This window comes from Gymnodraco acuticeps, unplaced genomic scaffold (assembly GCF_902827175.1).
Source record: "Gymnodraco acuticeps unplaced genomic scaffold, fGymAcu1.1, whole genome shotgun sequence".
Classification (NCBI taxonomy): Eukaryota; Metazoa; Chordata; class Actinopteri; order Perciformes; family Bathydraconidae; genus Gymnodraco; species Gymnodraco acuticeps.
In genome coordinates, this window is record NW_022990238.1 from 5400089 (window position 1) to 5412309 (window position 12221).

Consider the following 12221-nt stretch of genomic DNA (forward strand, 5'->3'; position numbering starts at 1 on the left):
CTATAAAATTCAAGTGGTATTAACTTTAACTATATTTATTTGTTGTTCTTTTCTTTTCACTATCTTTGTAAAGCGAATTTGAGCACCTGTAAAAGCGCTAACAAAATAAATCTATTATTATTATTATTATTATATTAATGGACCGTGAACTAAAACTTGAGTCAGATTAAATCTGTGGTAAAAACAAGCTTTTATCACCTGAGGCAGCTAGCCAAAGTAAAACATTTTCTCTCCAGACAGCAGTTTGAGACAGTAATCCTTTGTCACCACTCGGCTGGATTACTGTAACTCTCTCTACAGTCAGTGGTCAGTGGCTCCCTCGCTCGTCTGCAGCTGGTGAAAAATGCTGCAGCAAAGCTTTTAACTGGCACACGGAAATATGACCACATTTCCCCCATTTTTGCTTCGCGCCACTGGCTGCCAATACATTTTAGGATTCATTTCAAAATCCTTGTGTTTACTTTTAAATCCCTAAATAGCAACTGCTCCTGAATGTGCCCAGAACCAAGTCAAAGCTCAGAGGGGGCCGTTGCTTCTCTGTAGCGGCTCCCACACTGTGGAATCCACACTGTGGATTCCACAGTGTGGAACGATCTGCCCCTGCACATCAGACAGGCCCCCACTGCCTGCTTTAAATCACTTCTTAAAACCCTTCTCCTTAGCGTAGTAACATCTTTTAGAGAGTTGCTTTTATTGCTTTTAAATTGTCTTTTGTTTTTACTTGTAGGCTATTTGTTTTATGGTGTGTGAGCTGAGCTGTGTATTATTACATCCTGCCTTAAAAGGACAACAAGAACATTTGCCAACCAGGCTTAGAGAAGACCTATAAAAAGAACTACTCAGAATTTAAAGATCTTTATCCTTGTGATTCATTTGAAGAAGATGTTGTTGCTGTTTTGGGAGTTCAGTGTCTTTGAAACACTATACAACTATGGCATTCAGATATCCAAAGCATGGGCTCTAAAACATAATGACCTAAAGTCATTGTCACGTATCCAAATATCTTTCAGAAGTATTACAATTGCATTTATAATAGCTGCACCCGTCATTGTCAATGACCCTCACTGACACAGATTATTATCCTCTCCCATATATTAAGGGTTACATTGACCCACCCCATCATGTTAGCCTTTCCACTTTCAAAATAAATTGAAACTTGCACATTTATTTGTTATTTTGCACATTTCTGTTCAATAATACCTTTTTTTTTAAAAGTACACAGCTTTTATAATTTAAAATACTGCACACATTTTATTTATCAGAATGATTTGTCATATTTTCCTTTACTTAGCTTTTTGTGTGTATTTCTGGTATATTTATGTGTCTTATAAACATTTCGTTTTATTTTCTTTATTTTTTACGTATAATATAATGGTTTTATGTTTGTTCATTTCTTACATCACTCCAAAGCACATTCGTTGTAAGTTAAAACCTACTCTGCAATATATACAGATATATTTGTGCATCCCATTTACTCACACAGGTAACAACGATTGATTTTCTGCAGTATACTCTAACTGGCCACACTTTTCTATTCAGTTTTATTAAGATTTCCTTGAATTATAACTCCTATATGCCAATTATGTAGTTTATTCTTGCAGTTGAAACATGTGGGAGTGGGGCACTGTGTTGGTTTAAAGGTGGCTTTAGTACAGAATATTGAAATCCATCAATTAGTCGGAAAAAAAACTGGCCTCAAGTCATACATTCCTTTTGCACTGTGTGTGTAATTATAAGGGATTTCAATAAAGGCATTTTTAAAATGATTTTTTACAAGTGATAATTGCATGGGATTGTGTGGTCATTTGTCCCTCAATACTTGGTGCTCATTTTCACATTTCAGCTGTACTTGCATGTGACTTATGTCTCCATCAGAAATACGGCTCAAGCTCAAGGTTATCACATCAACCATTTATTTATACAGCAGTGTATTTAAGTAACTAAGTACATTAACACCATTTTGAGGTACTTTTACTTTACTTGAGTATTTACATTTGATGTGACTTTGCAATTCTGCTCCACTACAAGTCAGAGGTAAATATTGTAATTTTACTCCACTACATGTATGCAGCACTTTAAGTTACTTTGCAGATATAGGTTAATGATAAACAACATCAACCCTTAAATAAGACTTTAGTTACACCTGGGTTAAGTTGACATGCTAACAAGCAGTACATTAAGTAAATACAATTAGTCCCACCTTTAACAGCTTGATAAACACATTAAATTACATGTCAATTGTTAGATGCTTTTATTCAAAGCGACTTACATACTCAATACTGTGGGCAATCCCCACAGGAGCGATTCGGGGTGAAGTGTCTTTCCCAGGGACACAACTACATGCTGACTGCAGTGGGGTTTGAACCCCTGATCCGAACACCAACACTCAACCCACTGCACCACACGCCTCCCGTTAACGCATCAATAATAAACTAAAACCTATAATGCATATGATTGTGAAATGGGCAAATCTGCATAATGAGTACTTTTATTTGAGTAACATGTTACAGGATTAGAGTATTTCTTCACATTTCTACTTTTACTAAAGTACAAGATCTGAGTACTTCTCCCACCTCTGATACAAAGCAACCCCATTTAGCAGTGTTCCCCCATCGCTTTTCCCAGAAACTAACATAGATATGAGTATCGTAGAAAGGAAAAAAGAGTGGCAAATAAATGAAGTGGGAATTAAACAAGTATGTATCTGAACGAAAAAGTACTACAATTACCTAAAAATGTACACAGATGGTTCTAAGAACAAGGAAGAGTGTGTTGGAGTTGGTATACATCCCAGACTTTAAAATATCAATCTCAAAAAGAGCGTCTGATCAATTATCAGTGTGTACAGCAGAAATGCTGGCTGTAATAATAGGATTACAGTGGGTGGAATAGGTCAGACCAGATAGGGTGGTGATATGCACAGATTCATTGTCCATATTAAAAAGCATACAGTCAACAACAACTGTCAGAGAAGACATTCTCATAGAACTTAATCATAGCCTATCAAGACTTCACAGAGGCGGTATAGATCTGCAGTTCTGCTGGGCGCTTGCACATGAGGGGGTAAAAGGGAACTAGGGTGCTGATAAATTAGCAAAAAGTGCACTACAAAAGGAAATAACATTACCAGTTCAACTTGGAAAAGGAGAAGGAAAAGCAGTAATTAAGAAAAAAGGGATGGAGATTTGGCAGAAAAGGTGGGAGAAAGACCAGAAAGGCAAAGAGTATCATAAAGTTCAAAAGACAATCACAATTAATATTTATAAAGAAAGAAACAGAAGGGAGGAAATCATGATAGCTAGACTCAGAATAAATCACACAGCTTTGAATGGTACGCTGTATAATGGGGAAAAGTGACAGTGACAAGTGTGGGAGCTATGGAGTAAAAGAAGATGTAGAACATATCTTGTTACATTGTGACATCTATAAAGCTGAAAGAGAAAAAACTAAAGGCTAAAGTTTAGAGGCAGAGAGGGAATGGAGTGTGGTTGGTGTTTTGGGAACAAAAGGAGAGGGAGTAAGAGCTACCAGAAAGGCACTGTTTACCTTTCTGAGTGAAACTGGGGTAGGAAAAATAATTTAACATTAGGTCAGGAAAGATCATAGATTTTTATTTTGTTTTATTTATGTTTTTTGTTGATTTATTTATTTATTTTTTGATGATTTATTTTTATTTTTGATTAGATCATAGATATATGCGTCCATGAGTTAAGAGATGGAATGATATGATGATTCACACTGCACAGTAGGTGGCGGTATGCACCTTTAAAGTGGTTTGCAATCCGCCAAAAACCGAGAGAAGAAGAAAGTTTATGCTTCTGTCACTCTAGTCTAGAACATGGATGTATAATATAAGTAATAAATAAATATAATAAATAATAATAAGGTCTAGAATTGTAGTGGCTAAAAAAAGTAGCAGATGTCATACCGGTAACCACCGACATTTGCCAAGATTGTGACGTGTAGTGACGAAGCCGGAAGTCTCACTGAGGACTACACGCTTTTAGTAGTCTGCCGTTAGCTACACTTAGCATTCATTTTTTAAATCTCAAACGACCATATCTTTCAAGGAAAAAAAAAATGCCTTCGCTAAACGGAAAACCCGATGTTATGTTTGTAAGCTACACCATTTATTATTTTGTGTGTTATCTGCTAGCGTTTATGAGTATTTGTTAGCTCGCTAACTTTTACTGGCGCGCTAACGTTAGCTTGGCCGTGTGTATTGAAGTTAGCTTGTTATGGCTCGTTTGCCTGGAATCACATCTTTGTTGTCACACAATATTGGCTCCTTACTTGTGTTAACATATTTTAATTCTGAACTTACAATAGCTTTTGTTAATTAATTGCGTTTGCAGACTGAATTGTTATTGTGACGTTCACGTTACGTTGTGGCGCTAATGTTAGCCATTAGCAGACGCAACTCTTTCAAAAAGTTATTACAGTTGTACTTAAAATGTTATGTGATTTCTGCCTCTGTTAGGAGGACGATGATCTCCCTTATGAAGAAGAGATCATCAGGAACCCGTACTCGGTCAAGTGCTGGATGCGTTACATCGAATTCAAGCAGAATGCAGGAAGATCCACCCTGAACATGATCTATGAGAGGGCTCTGAAGGAGCTGCCTGGCAGGTAAGTTATCTAACGGTACAGGGGACCTTTTAGTGAAAGCATCGACATGTAAAGAGAAACAGGTGGCTAGGGATGCCTGCAAATCAACATTGTAATCCTACAACTTGTATAGCTTTTTATTAAGATAGGACATGTTTCTTTACATCACTGTTGTGCGTTGTTAATTATCTTTAAATACCTTAACTTTTATTTAGGCTGTGATTCTAAAGAGTCATATTCGTTTTAAGATTTGTCCAATTGCTATTTGCTTATGGTGTAATACTTTTCTTTTCCCTTTTTGTTTACAGCTATAAGCTGTGGTACAATTATCTGAGAGAGAGACGGAAACAAATCAAAGGGAAATGTGTCACTGAACCAGGATATGAAGAGGTCAATAATTGCCATGAAAGGGCATTAGTGTTCATGCACAAGGTAATACAACTTCAAGAACTCCATACAAATCCACTGGACAGCACACAATAATATTACTTTGTGGTCTGTGTGCTTGAACTAAACCACCTTGTCTTTCCTTAAACCAGATGCCGAGAATATGGCTTGATTACTGCCAGTTTCTTGTTTCTCAATGCAAGATCACAAGAAGTCGGCAAACATTTGACCGTGCCCTCAGAGCTCTTCCTGTTACACAGCATCCACGTATCTGGCCTCTGTATCTCCGCTTTGCCCGTAACCTGCCCCTGCCTGAGACAGCCATTCGGGTGTATCGCAGGTACCTTAAGGTGAGAGCGTCGGTCACAAACTAGTTTTATACACCCAACTGTCATTTGTTTCTTTCACAGTTTCTGATGACTGATAGTTGTGTTTTTGCACTTTCAGTGGCAATGTATAAAAAATGTATGTGATGTGGTATGATGTCAGAATGTGGTATGATAGATATGAGTACGAACATTTCTTTTTAAAAGTTCTCATCTAATAGGACAATTTATTTGATATATTACCATTGAAAGGGAATGATAATGTTGACATTGAATTGAACTTTTTTTTGCTGTACTTGGAAATGTCCTCAATGTGTGCTGTCTGCTCTTTGTACTATGTAGCTTTCCCCGGAGAATACAGAGGAATACATAGACTACTTACGTTCTGTTGGCCGCTTGGATGAAGCAGCTTTGCGACTAGCAGCTGTTGTCAATGACGAGAGCTTTGTGTCCAAAGAGGGCAAGTCTAACTATCAGGTAAGATAATATTACCCTAGCACTTTGGGTGCCTATTTTTGTAAGCATGAACTGCAAAATAAAAACTCTTGTTTCAACATGTATTCTTTTGGACAGCTGTGGCATGAGCTCTGCGACCTGATCTCCCAGAACCCTGACAAAGTGACATCTCTGAATGTCGGAGCCATCATCAGAGGAGGCCTCACTCGCTTCACAGACCAACTTGGAAAACTCTGGTGTTCATTAGCTGACTATTACATCAGGAGTGGTCACTTTGAGAAGGTGTTTCTTTTGAATAGATTCAATTTGTATACATTTCATGCAACACATTGATATCATGTTATTTATCCCAAATACTACTCTTCCTTATTGTTAGAAAAATATCACTAGTCACCGGCTTGAGCTTCAATATCAGGATACATGTAATTATTATCCTTGCAAGAATGGAAGTAGTCATCACATACAGAGCATATGGTACAACTAGTTCCTGAACAGTGTCCTTCACATGCTGATATACAAGAGGGTGTTATACAGTCACAAGATGGAGGAATACCGGTTCAAAGCAGTATACAATGTTTGGATTAGTTCTGACCCACGTCAGAAATGATCGTGCCTGTCATATGTCTATCTCCATAGAGGCTGAATCATCATGTTAATCACATAGCTATCATATTCCTAAAACAGTCCTGACGCTCTTCTAGGCAATCAAACATCCTGTGACGTACACAGCTACGTAGGGCCTTTGTTATCATGTGCTACTCTGATATTGGAAGAGTACATTCAGTATTTTCCCAACACTTATAAATATCTAGTTAGGTTGCCTCAATTGAATTAACATTAATGTGATTTACTAAACCTATACATTTTTCTTTCTCAGGCTCGTGATGTTTATGAGGAAGCCATCCTCACGGTGGTAACTGTAAGGGATTTCACGCAAGTGTTTGATAGTTATGCCCAGTTTGAAGAGAGCATGATCGCAGCTAAGATGGAGACCACTGCTGAGATGGGAAAAGATGAAGACGGTGAGTGCTGATTCATTTATATCTGCAACATACTTCACTTTCACTGCACTCCACCATGCATGCTTTACTCTCTGTCCCTCTTTTCCCAGAGGATGTAGACATGGAGCTTAGACTGGCCCGCTTTGAGCAGCTGATAGCCCGGCGGCCGCTCCTGTTGAACAGTGTTCTACTGCGACAGAACCCTCATAATGTACATGAGTGGCACAAGCGGGTTAAACTGTATGACGGCAATGCACGGCAGGTGAGGCCTTTTTGAAAATTGTATTCAAATTGCGTTTTGCTCCCACATTTTATTGTGGTAAAACATTCAACGTACACAGTTAACTCAAATGTATGGTCTACCTTACTAATAGATCTGTGCTCACCATATCTTTGGCAGATCATCAACACGTACACAGAGGCAGTGCAGACGGTGGATCCAATGAAGGCCACCGGGAAGCCTCACTCTCTCTGGGTTTCCTTTGCTAAATTCTATGAGGAAAATGAGCAGCTTGATGATGTAAGTCACTGAGGTTTTTAAACGGGTTTTCCAACTCTCTGTAAATGATATGAGAAACTTGTTCTAATCATGGTATGTCTCAAATGTAATGACTGTCACACAGGCCCGGACCATTTTTGAGAAGGCTACTAAGGTGAACTACAAGCAGGTTGATGACCTCGCTGCGGTGTGGTGTGAATATGGAGAGATGGAGCTTCGCCATGAGAACTATGAACAGGCACTGCGTATACTGAGGGTAAGACACTTTAATTCACATCTGCAGTCATTGGATATAACAGTAAAATAACAGCACTATTTTCACTAGATGTTTAGTAACATCTAGTGGAAGGACTGAGAAACTACAATAACGTTGTCTTCCTCCAAATGTTTTTTGAAAGCATATTCTACATCAAGATTCCAAACAAGGTGTGGGATACAGTAGTCCATAGATGAAACCTGAGGCCGCAAATCATGTCTGTGTAAAGCGTAGAAGTTTGACATTAAACTATAAAACACTAGCTTGACTATTGACTAAAAAATACTACATTCTGTTTGTTGCCTTTTTGAAGCTCTCCTTCTTTCAAACAATTCACTTGTTCGGTGGAAACAACCATGTGAACAGTGCATAGTTGAAAGTTTAGGGCCCTAGGAGATTAGAGTATTGACCACAAAATACATTTGGGGAAGCTCTGCCTGTGTAGAGTATGACATCTGTGCAACAGATATGATGACTGGAATTGATTTAAAATACTCCTAAGGCTCTGCTCATGAATTCTGACCAAGTGTTTTACTGATTGCACCATTTTAAATAATTGACAACTTGTTTTTTCATTTTTATATAGAAAGCTACAGCCATCCCATCCAAGAAGGCTGAGTACTTTGATGTATCTGAGCCGGTCCAGAACAGAGTTTATAAGTCCTTGAAGGTCTGGTCCATGCTGGCGGACTTGGAGGAGAGTCTCGGCACTTTCCAGGTATGTCCACAATGTCTGTGTGTCAACAGCTGAATGTTACTACAATGAGCCAAATATATGAAGGTGTATGTATGTCAGGAAATGTCTGAGATATTTATTGATTGTGTTAGAAGTCTTATCCACCGTTTGCTTTTAAATCAGATTTGTCATTCATCTCTGTGAGTTGCACATTTTGAATTACATTTGTATTAAATGTTCTCTCTCCTCAGTCCACAAAAGCAGTGTATGACCGGATCATTGACCTCCGCATCGCCACACCACAGATCATCATCAATTACGCCATGTTCCTCGAAGAGCACAACTACTATGAGGAAAGCTTTAAAGTAAGAACATGCTACTAATGAACTCAACCAACATTTAAAACCAGTGTGTTCTTGCTTTTGTCAACGTAACAATTCTTCAATGTCTTTGTCAATACCTTTTTTTAGGCATACGAGCGAGGTATTGCTCTCTTTAGGTGGCCGAATGTTTATGACATCTGGAACACTTACCTCACCAAGTTCATCGATCGTTATGCGGGCAAGAAGCTGGAAAGAGCTAGGGATTTATTTGAGCAAGCCCTCGACGGCTGCCCGGCCAAGTTTGCCAAGAGTAAGTGGCTTTGTTATACTAACATTGACAATTTGTGTGCAGATTATTGGCACACTGTTTCTCCTATTTTTTCTGCATAAAGTGTACTGACGTTGAATGTCCCACTTCGCCTTGGTTTCCAGCCATTTACCTGCTGTATGCCAAACTGGAGGAGGGATATGGATTGGCACGACATGCCATGGCCGTCTACGAAAGAGCAACGCAGGCAGTAGATGATGGGGAACGACATACCATGTTCAATATATACATCAAAAGAGCAGCTGAGATTTATGGAGTCACGTACACAAGAGCCATCTACCAGAAATCTATTGAGGTACATGGGATAGCTTTTATGAAAATGACATGTTGTATTCAAGCTTTTTCCCCTATTTAATCAAAAATATTTGCTCTTAAAATGATCGTTTTATTGATATTGAAATAATTTGTATTTATTTATCCAGGTCCTTCCTGATATGCATGCCAGGGACATGTGTCTGCGCTTTGCCGACATGGAGAGTAAACTCGGGGAAATTGATCGGGCCCGAGCAATCTACTCCTACTGCTCCCAGATTTGTGACCCACGGGTGAGATAACCTACCTCCCTGGCATTTATCGTTTCTGAATAAACTGTATCATAAACAGTGGTGTGAAAATCTTGGCACTTTTCTAAAAATGTCTGAACTTTAGGTGACCGCAACTTTCTGGCAAACATGGAAAGAATTTGAGATCCGCCATGGAAATGAAGACACTATTAGAGAAATGCTAAGGATCAAACGCAGTGTCCAAGCCACCTACAACACCCAGGTCAACTTTATGACCTCTCAGATGATGAAGGCCACGACAAGCTCCACAGGTGAGAGGGGTTGTTATAACTCTTTAGCTGTTAACTGTCTGAGCAGTACCAAACATTGTGTGGATGTTAAATCATATTATTGGCGTATCCACACATGCTATTGGTCCCAAATCCTCAGGCTAGATCCCTGAACCTCCCAATAATGAATGTCATAATATATGTTCATGTTTCCGTGTTTGTTGTACCCAGTGTCCGATCTTGCTCCAGGCCAAATGGGAATTGATGACATGAAAATGCTGGAACAGAAAGCACAGCAGCTCGCTGCAGAGGCCGAGCAGGACAAACCCAAGCCCAAAGAGAAAATTCTCTTTGTCAGGTTTGTCCATAGCCTTTCTTTTCACTCCATCGCTTGTCTTTTTTTTCTTACTGAAAAGCTATATATAAAACCTGTGCAGTTCCCGTGAGAGGAATTGCTTGGCGTTGATGCATGTTAGAATCTAACACATTAATCTCACTCTTTGTATCTACCAATGCAGGAGTGACACCTCTCGCACTGAGTTGGCTGAACTTGCCAAACAAGCTAATCCTGATGAGATCGACATCGGTGATGATGATGAAGATGATAATAACCAGGGACCAGAAGGTGAGCTACTGTCACAATAGGCCCAGCCTCAGCAGTGATATTCTGTCTTCTTTTAAACATACATGCAGACAGGTCTTATTTGTAAACATACATTTCATAATTGTTTGATCCTCTGGTCTTTTCACAGAGGTGCAGCTTGAACAGAAGAGTGTCCCTACAGCTGTCTTTGGAGGGCTTAAAGAGGACTGAAAGATATCTTCCTCACTCAATTTTTTCAAAGATGCAATCTTCTATTTTATCTTGATACATTAAATATGCTCCATATTTGAATGTGTGTATTTGCTTAGTTGTATCCACTTTATTTAAAAAATAATTTGACATGAGTCAGAAACAGAATGGCTTCATTTTTGCCTTCTGTGGAATTGTGTAGTACAGTTAAGAGATATGAACCTGTATTACTATTGGCCATATGGTGTCAGTCTTTCTCAAGTTTGAAGCTCAGGGTAGTTTTGCTCAAATCCTATATTGAGCCGTTTTCTATGATGAAAAACCTATATGCGGTTACGGGATAACTGTAACTTAAGTCTTTTTGAGTTTGACTTTACTTCCGGGCAACATTTTGAAAAAAATAGTTGAGAAAAAAAACGTTTGTACCCCTTTTTATAAATGCAGAGAAATCTTCTCTGATGGAGAGATCTGCCCTGGAAAACACAAGGGGGAGGAGCCTAGTTTCTCTCAACATTAGGCATTCATTTGAAAGTGGAGCTGAGCATTCAAGCCTCACATTGTTGGTTTGAGGATCACTAGTAGGGGACTCGGTGATCCTGAAAAGATTACTTAAATTGTATACATATATCACGAATTTCAAAATCATACTCTGGCTGCAGTGTTATGTACACTTACATAAAACCAGAGCTTGCATGAAAGTTGAACATTAGAAAGGCTGTAAAATATTTTTGATACTACTTGAATTGTTACAATTGAATTGCCTTGCTTTCAGTTCCTAACCAATTTTTGTAATAGGTGCAGCTGGTAAACTTTACTAGCAGATAATGTTTGCTGCTGTATAATGTATTTCATATGGTGTTGAGTGTCTACTCGTGACCTGATGCAGTCAGACATGTTTTAAAAGTTCTCCTTTCACCACAGCATAATGTTTTTCAATTATGGAACACCAGTTCTTAATTGACAGGCTGGTCTCTGCAAATGTCTAAAACTTATTTTCTCATTGTCTTGAATCCTATTGTAATAAAAAACAAAACGATTTATACCTGTTAAATGGAAGTAACCTTTTTATGACAGAGGAACCTCGGCCCTACAAAATAGTGGGCAGTTTGATTTCTTTTGGAATAAACCTTTCCTTGGCAGAGATTTCATTTTTCATTCATTCTTAGTTGTCTTGAAAGCTCCTTAGTTAGCCGTGCAACATATGCTTCCTAGGGAAATACATTCATATTAATTTGATATAGATCAACTTCATTATTTAATAGAAAATGGGTCATCTCATAAGAGCTAAACAAAATAAGGGAGAACTTATTTCTTTCATAATTAGATTAAAATAGCTGAGAGGTAATCCTTTTAAGAATGTACCGCAGTGGGGCACTTGTTAGCGTGATCTTGGAACTTTGAGCAATATCATGTGATAAGGCACTCTTGGGATTTCTGTTTTCCAGTGTGAATGATGCCACTGAACACAACCCTTCAAAAACAATTGGTAAAGACATATCTCAAATCAGCTTAATTGGGCAAATGTATCGTATGTTTTCCAAATTAAATGTTCCCTTTCCATCCTACATATGTTTATTTAGAGTACTAGTATATGTTTATTCTGTTCTTTTTATCTCGGTGTTTGTATACATATGTATTTATGGATTCTGCATGCTGCTTTTAAGGTCTATAAGCAACTTAACTTTATTTTTAAATTGAGGGTAATCTATAAGTGACATTAACTAAATGATTTAATCAGAGGCTGATGACAATTGTTTGATATTTCTCCTAGATTTAATAATGTGACCATCATATGC

At 38.3% G+C, this 12221-nt stretch overlaps 1 protein-coding gene across 1 annotated transcript; it reads left to right on the forward strand.

Moving 5' to 3' along the window:
* Positions 1–3807: 3807 nt before the first annotated feature.
* xab2 (XPA binding protein 2) lies at positions 3808–11568 on the forward strand. The gene is made up of 19 exons (XM_034220358.1): positions 3808–4116; positions 4481–4629; positions 4917–5040; positions 5148–5345; positions 5664–5798; positions 5895–6059; positions 6655–6799; positions 6889–7040; positions 7179–7298; positions 7402–7533; positions 8120–8251; positions 8461–8574; positions 8680–8842; positions 8965–9155; positions 9283–9405; positions 9509–9674; positions 9864–9990; positions 10151–10257; positions 10385–11568. The coding sequence occupies exons 1-19, from the start codon at positions 4081–4083 to the stop codon at positions 10444–10446; spliced, it is 2541 nt and encodes an 846-aa protein (XP_034076249.1). The 5' UTR covers positions 3808–4080; the 3' UTR covers positions 10447–11568.
* The last annotated feature ends 653 nt before the right edge of the window (positions 11569–12221 follow it).

Coding starts and splice junctions, on each gene's coding strand:
- xab2 (XM_034220358.1), top strand. CDS start 4,081: ATGCCTTCGCTAAACGGAAAACCCGATGTTATGTTT. Junction 7,299..7,401: donor AAAATGAGCAGCTTGATGAT/GTAAGTCACTGA, acceptor ACTGTCACACAG/GCCCGGACCATTTTTGAGAA. Junction 7,534..8,119: donor AGGCACTGCGTATACTGAGG/GTAAGACACTTT, acceptor ATTTTTATATAG/AAAGCTACAGCCATCCCATC.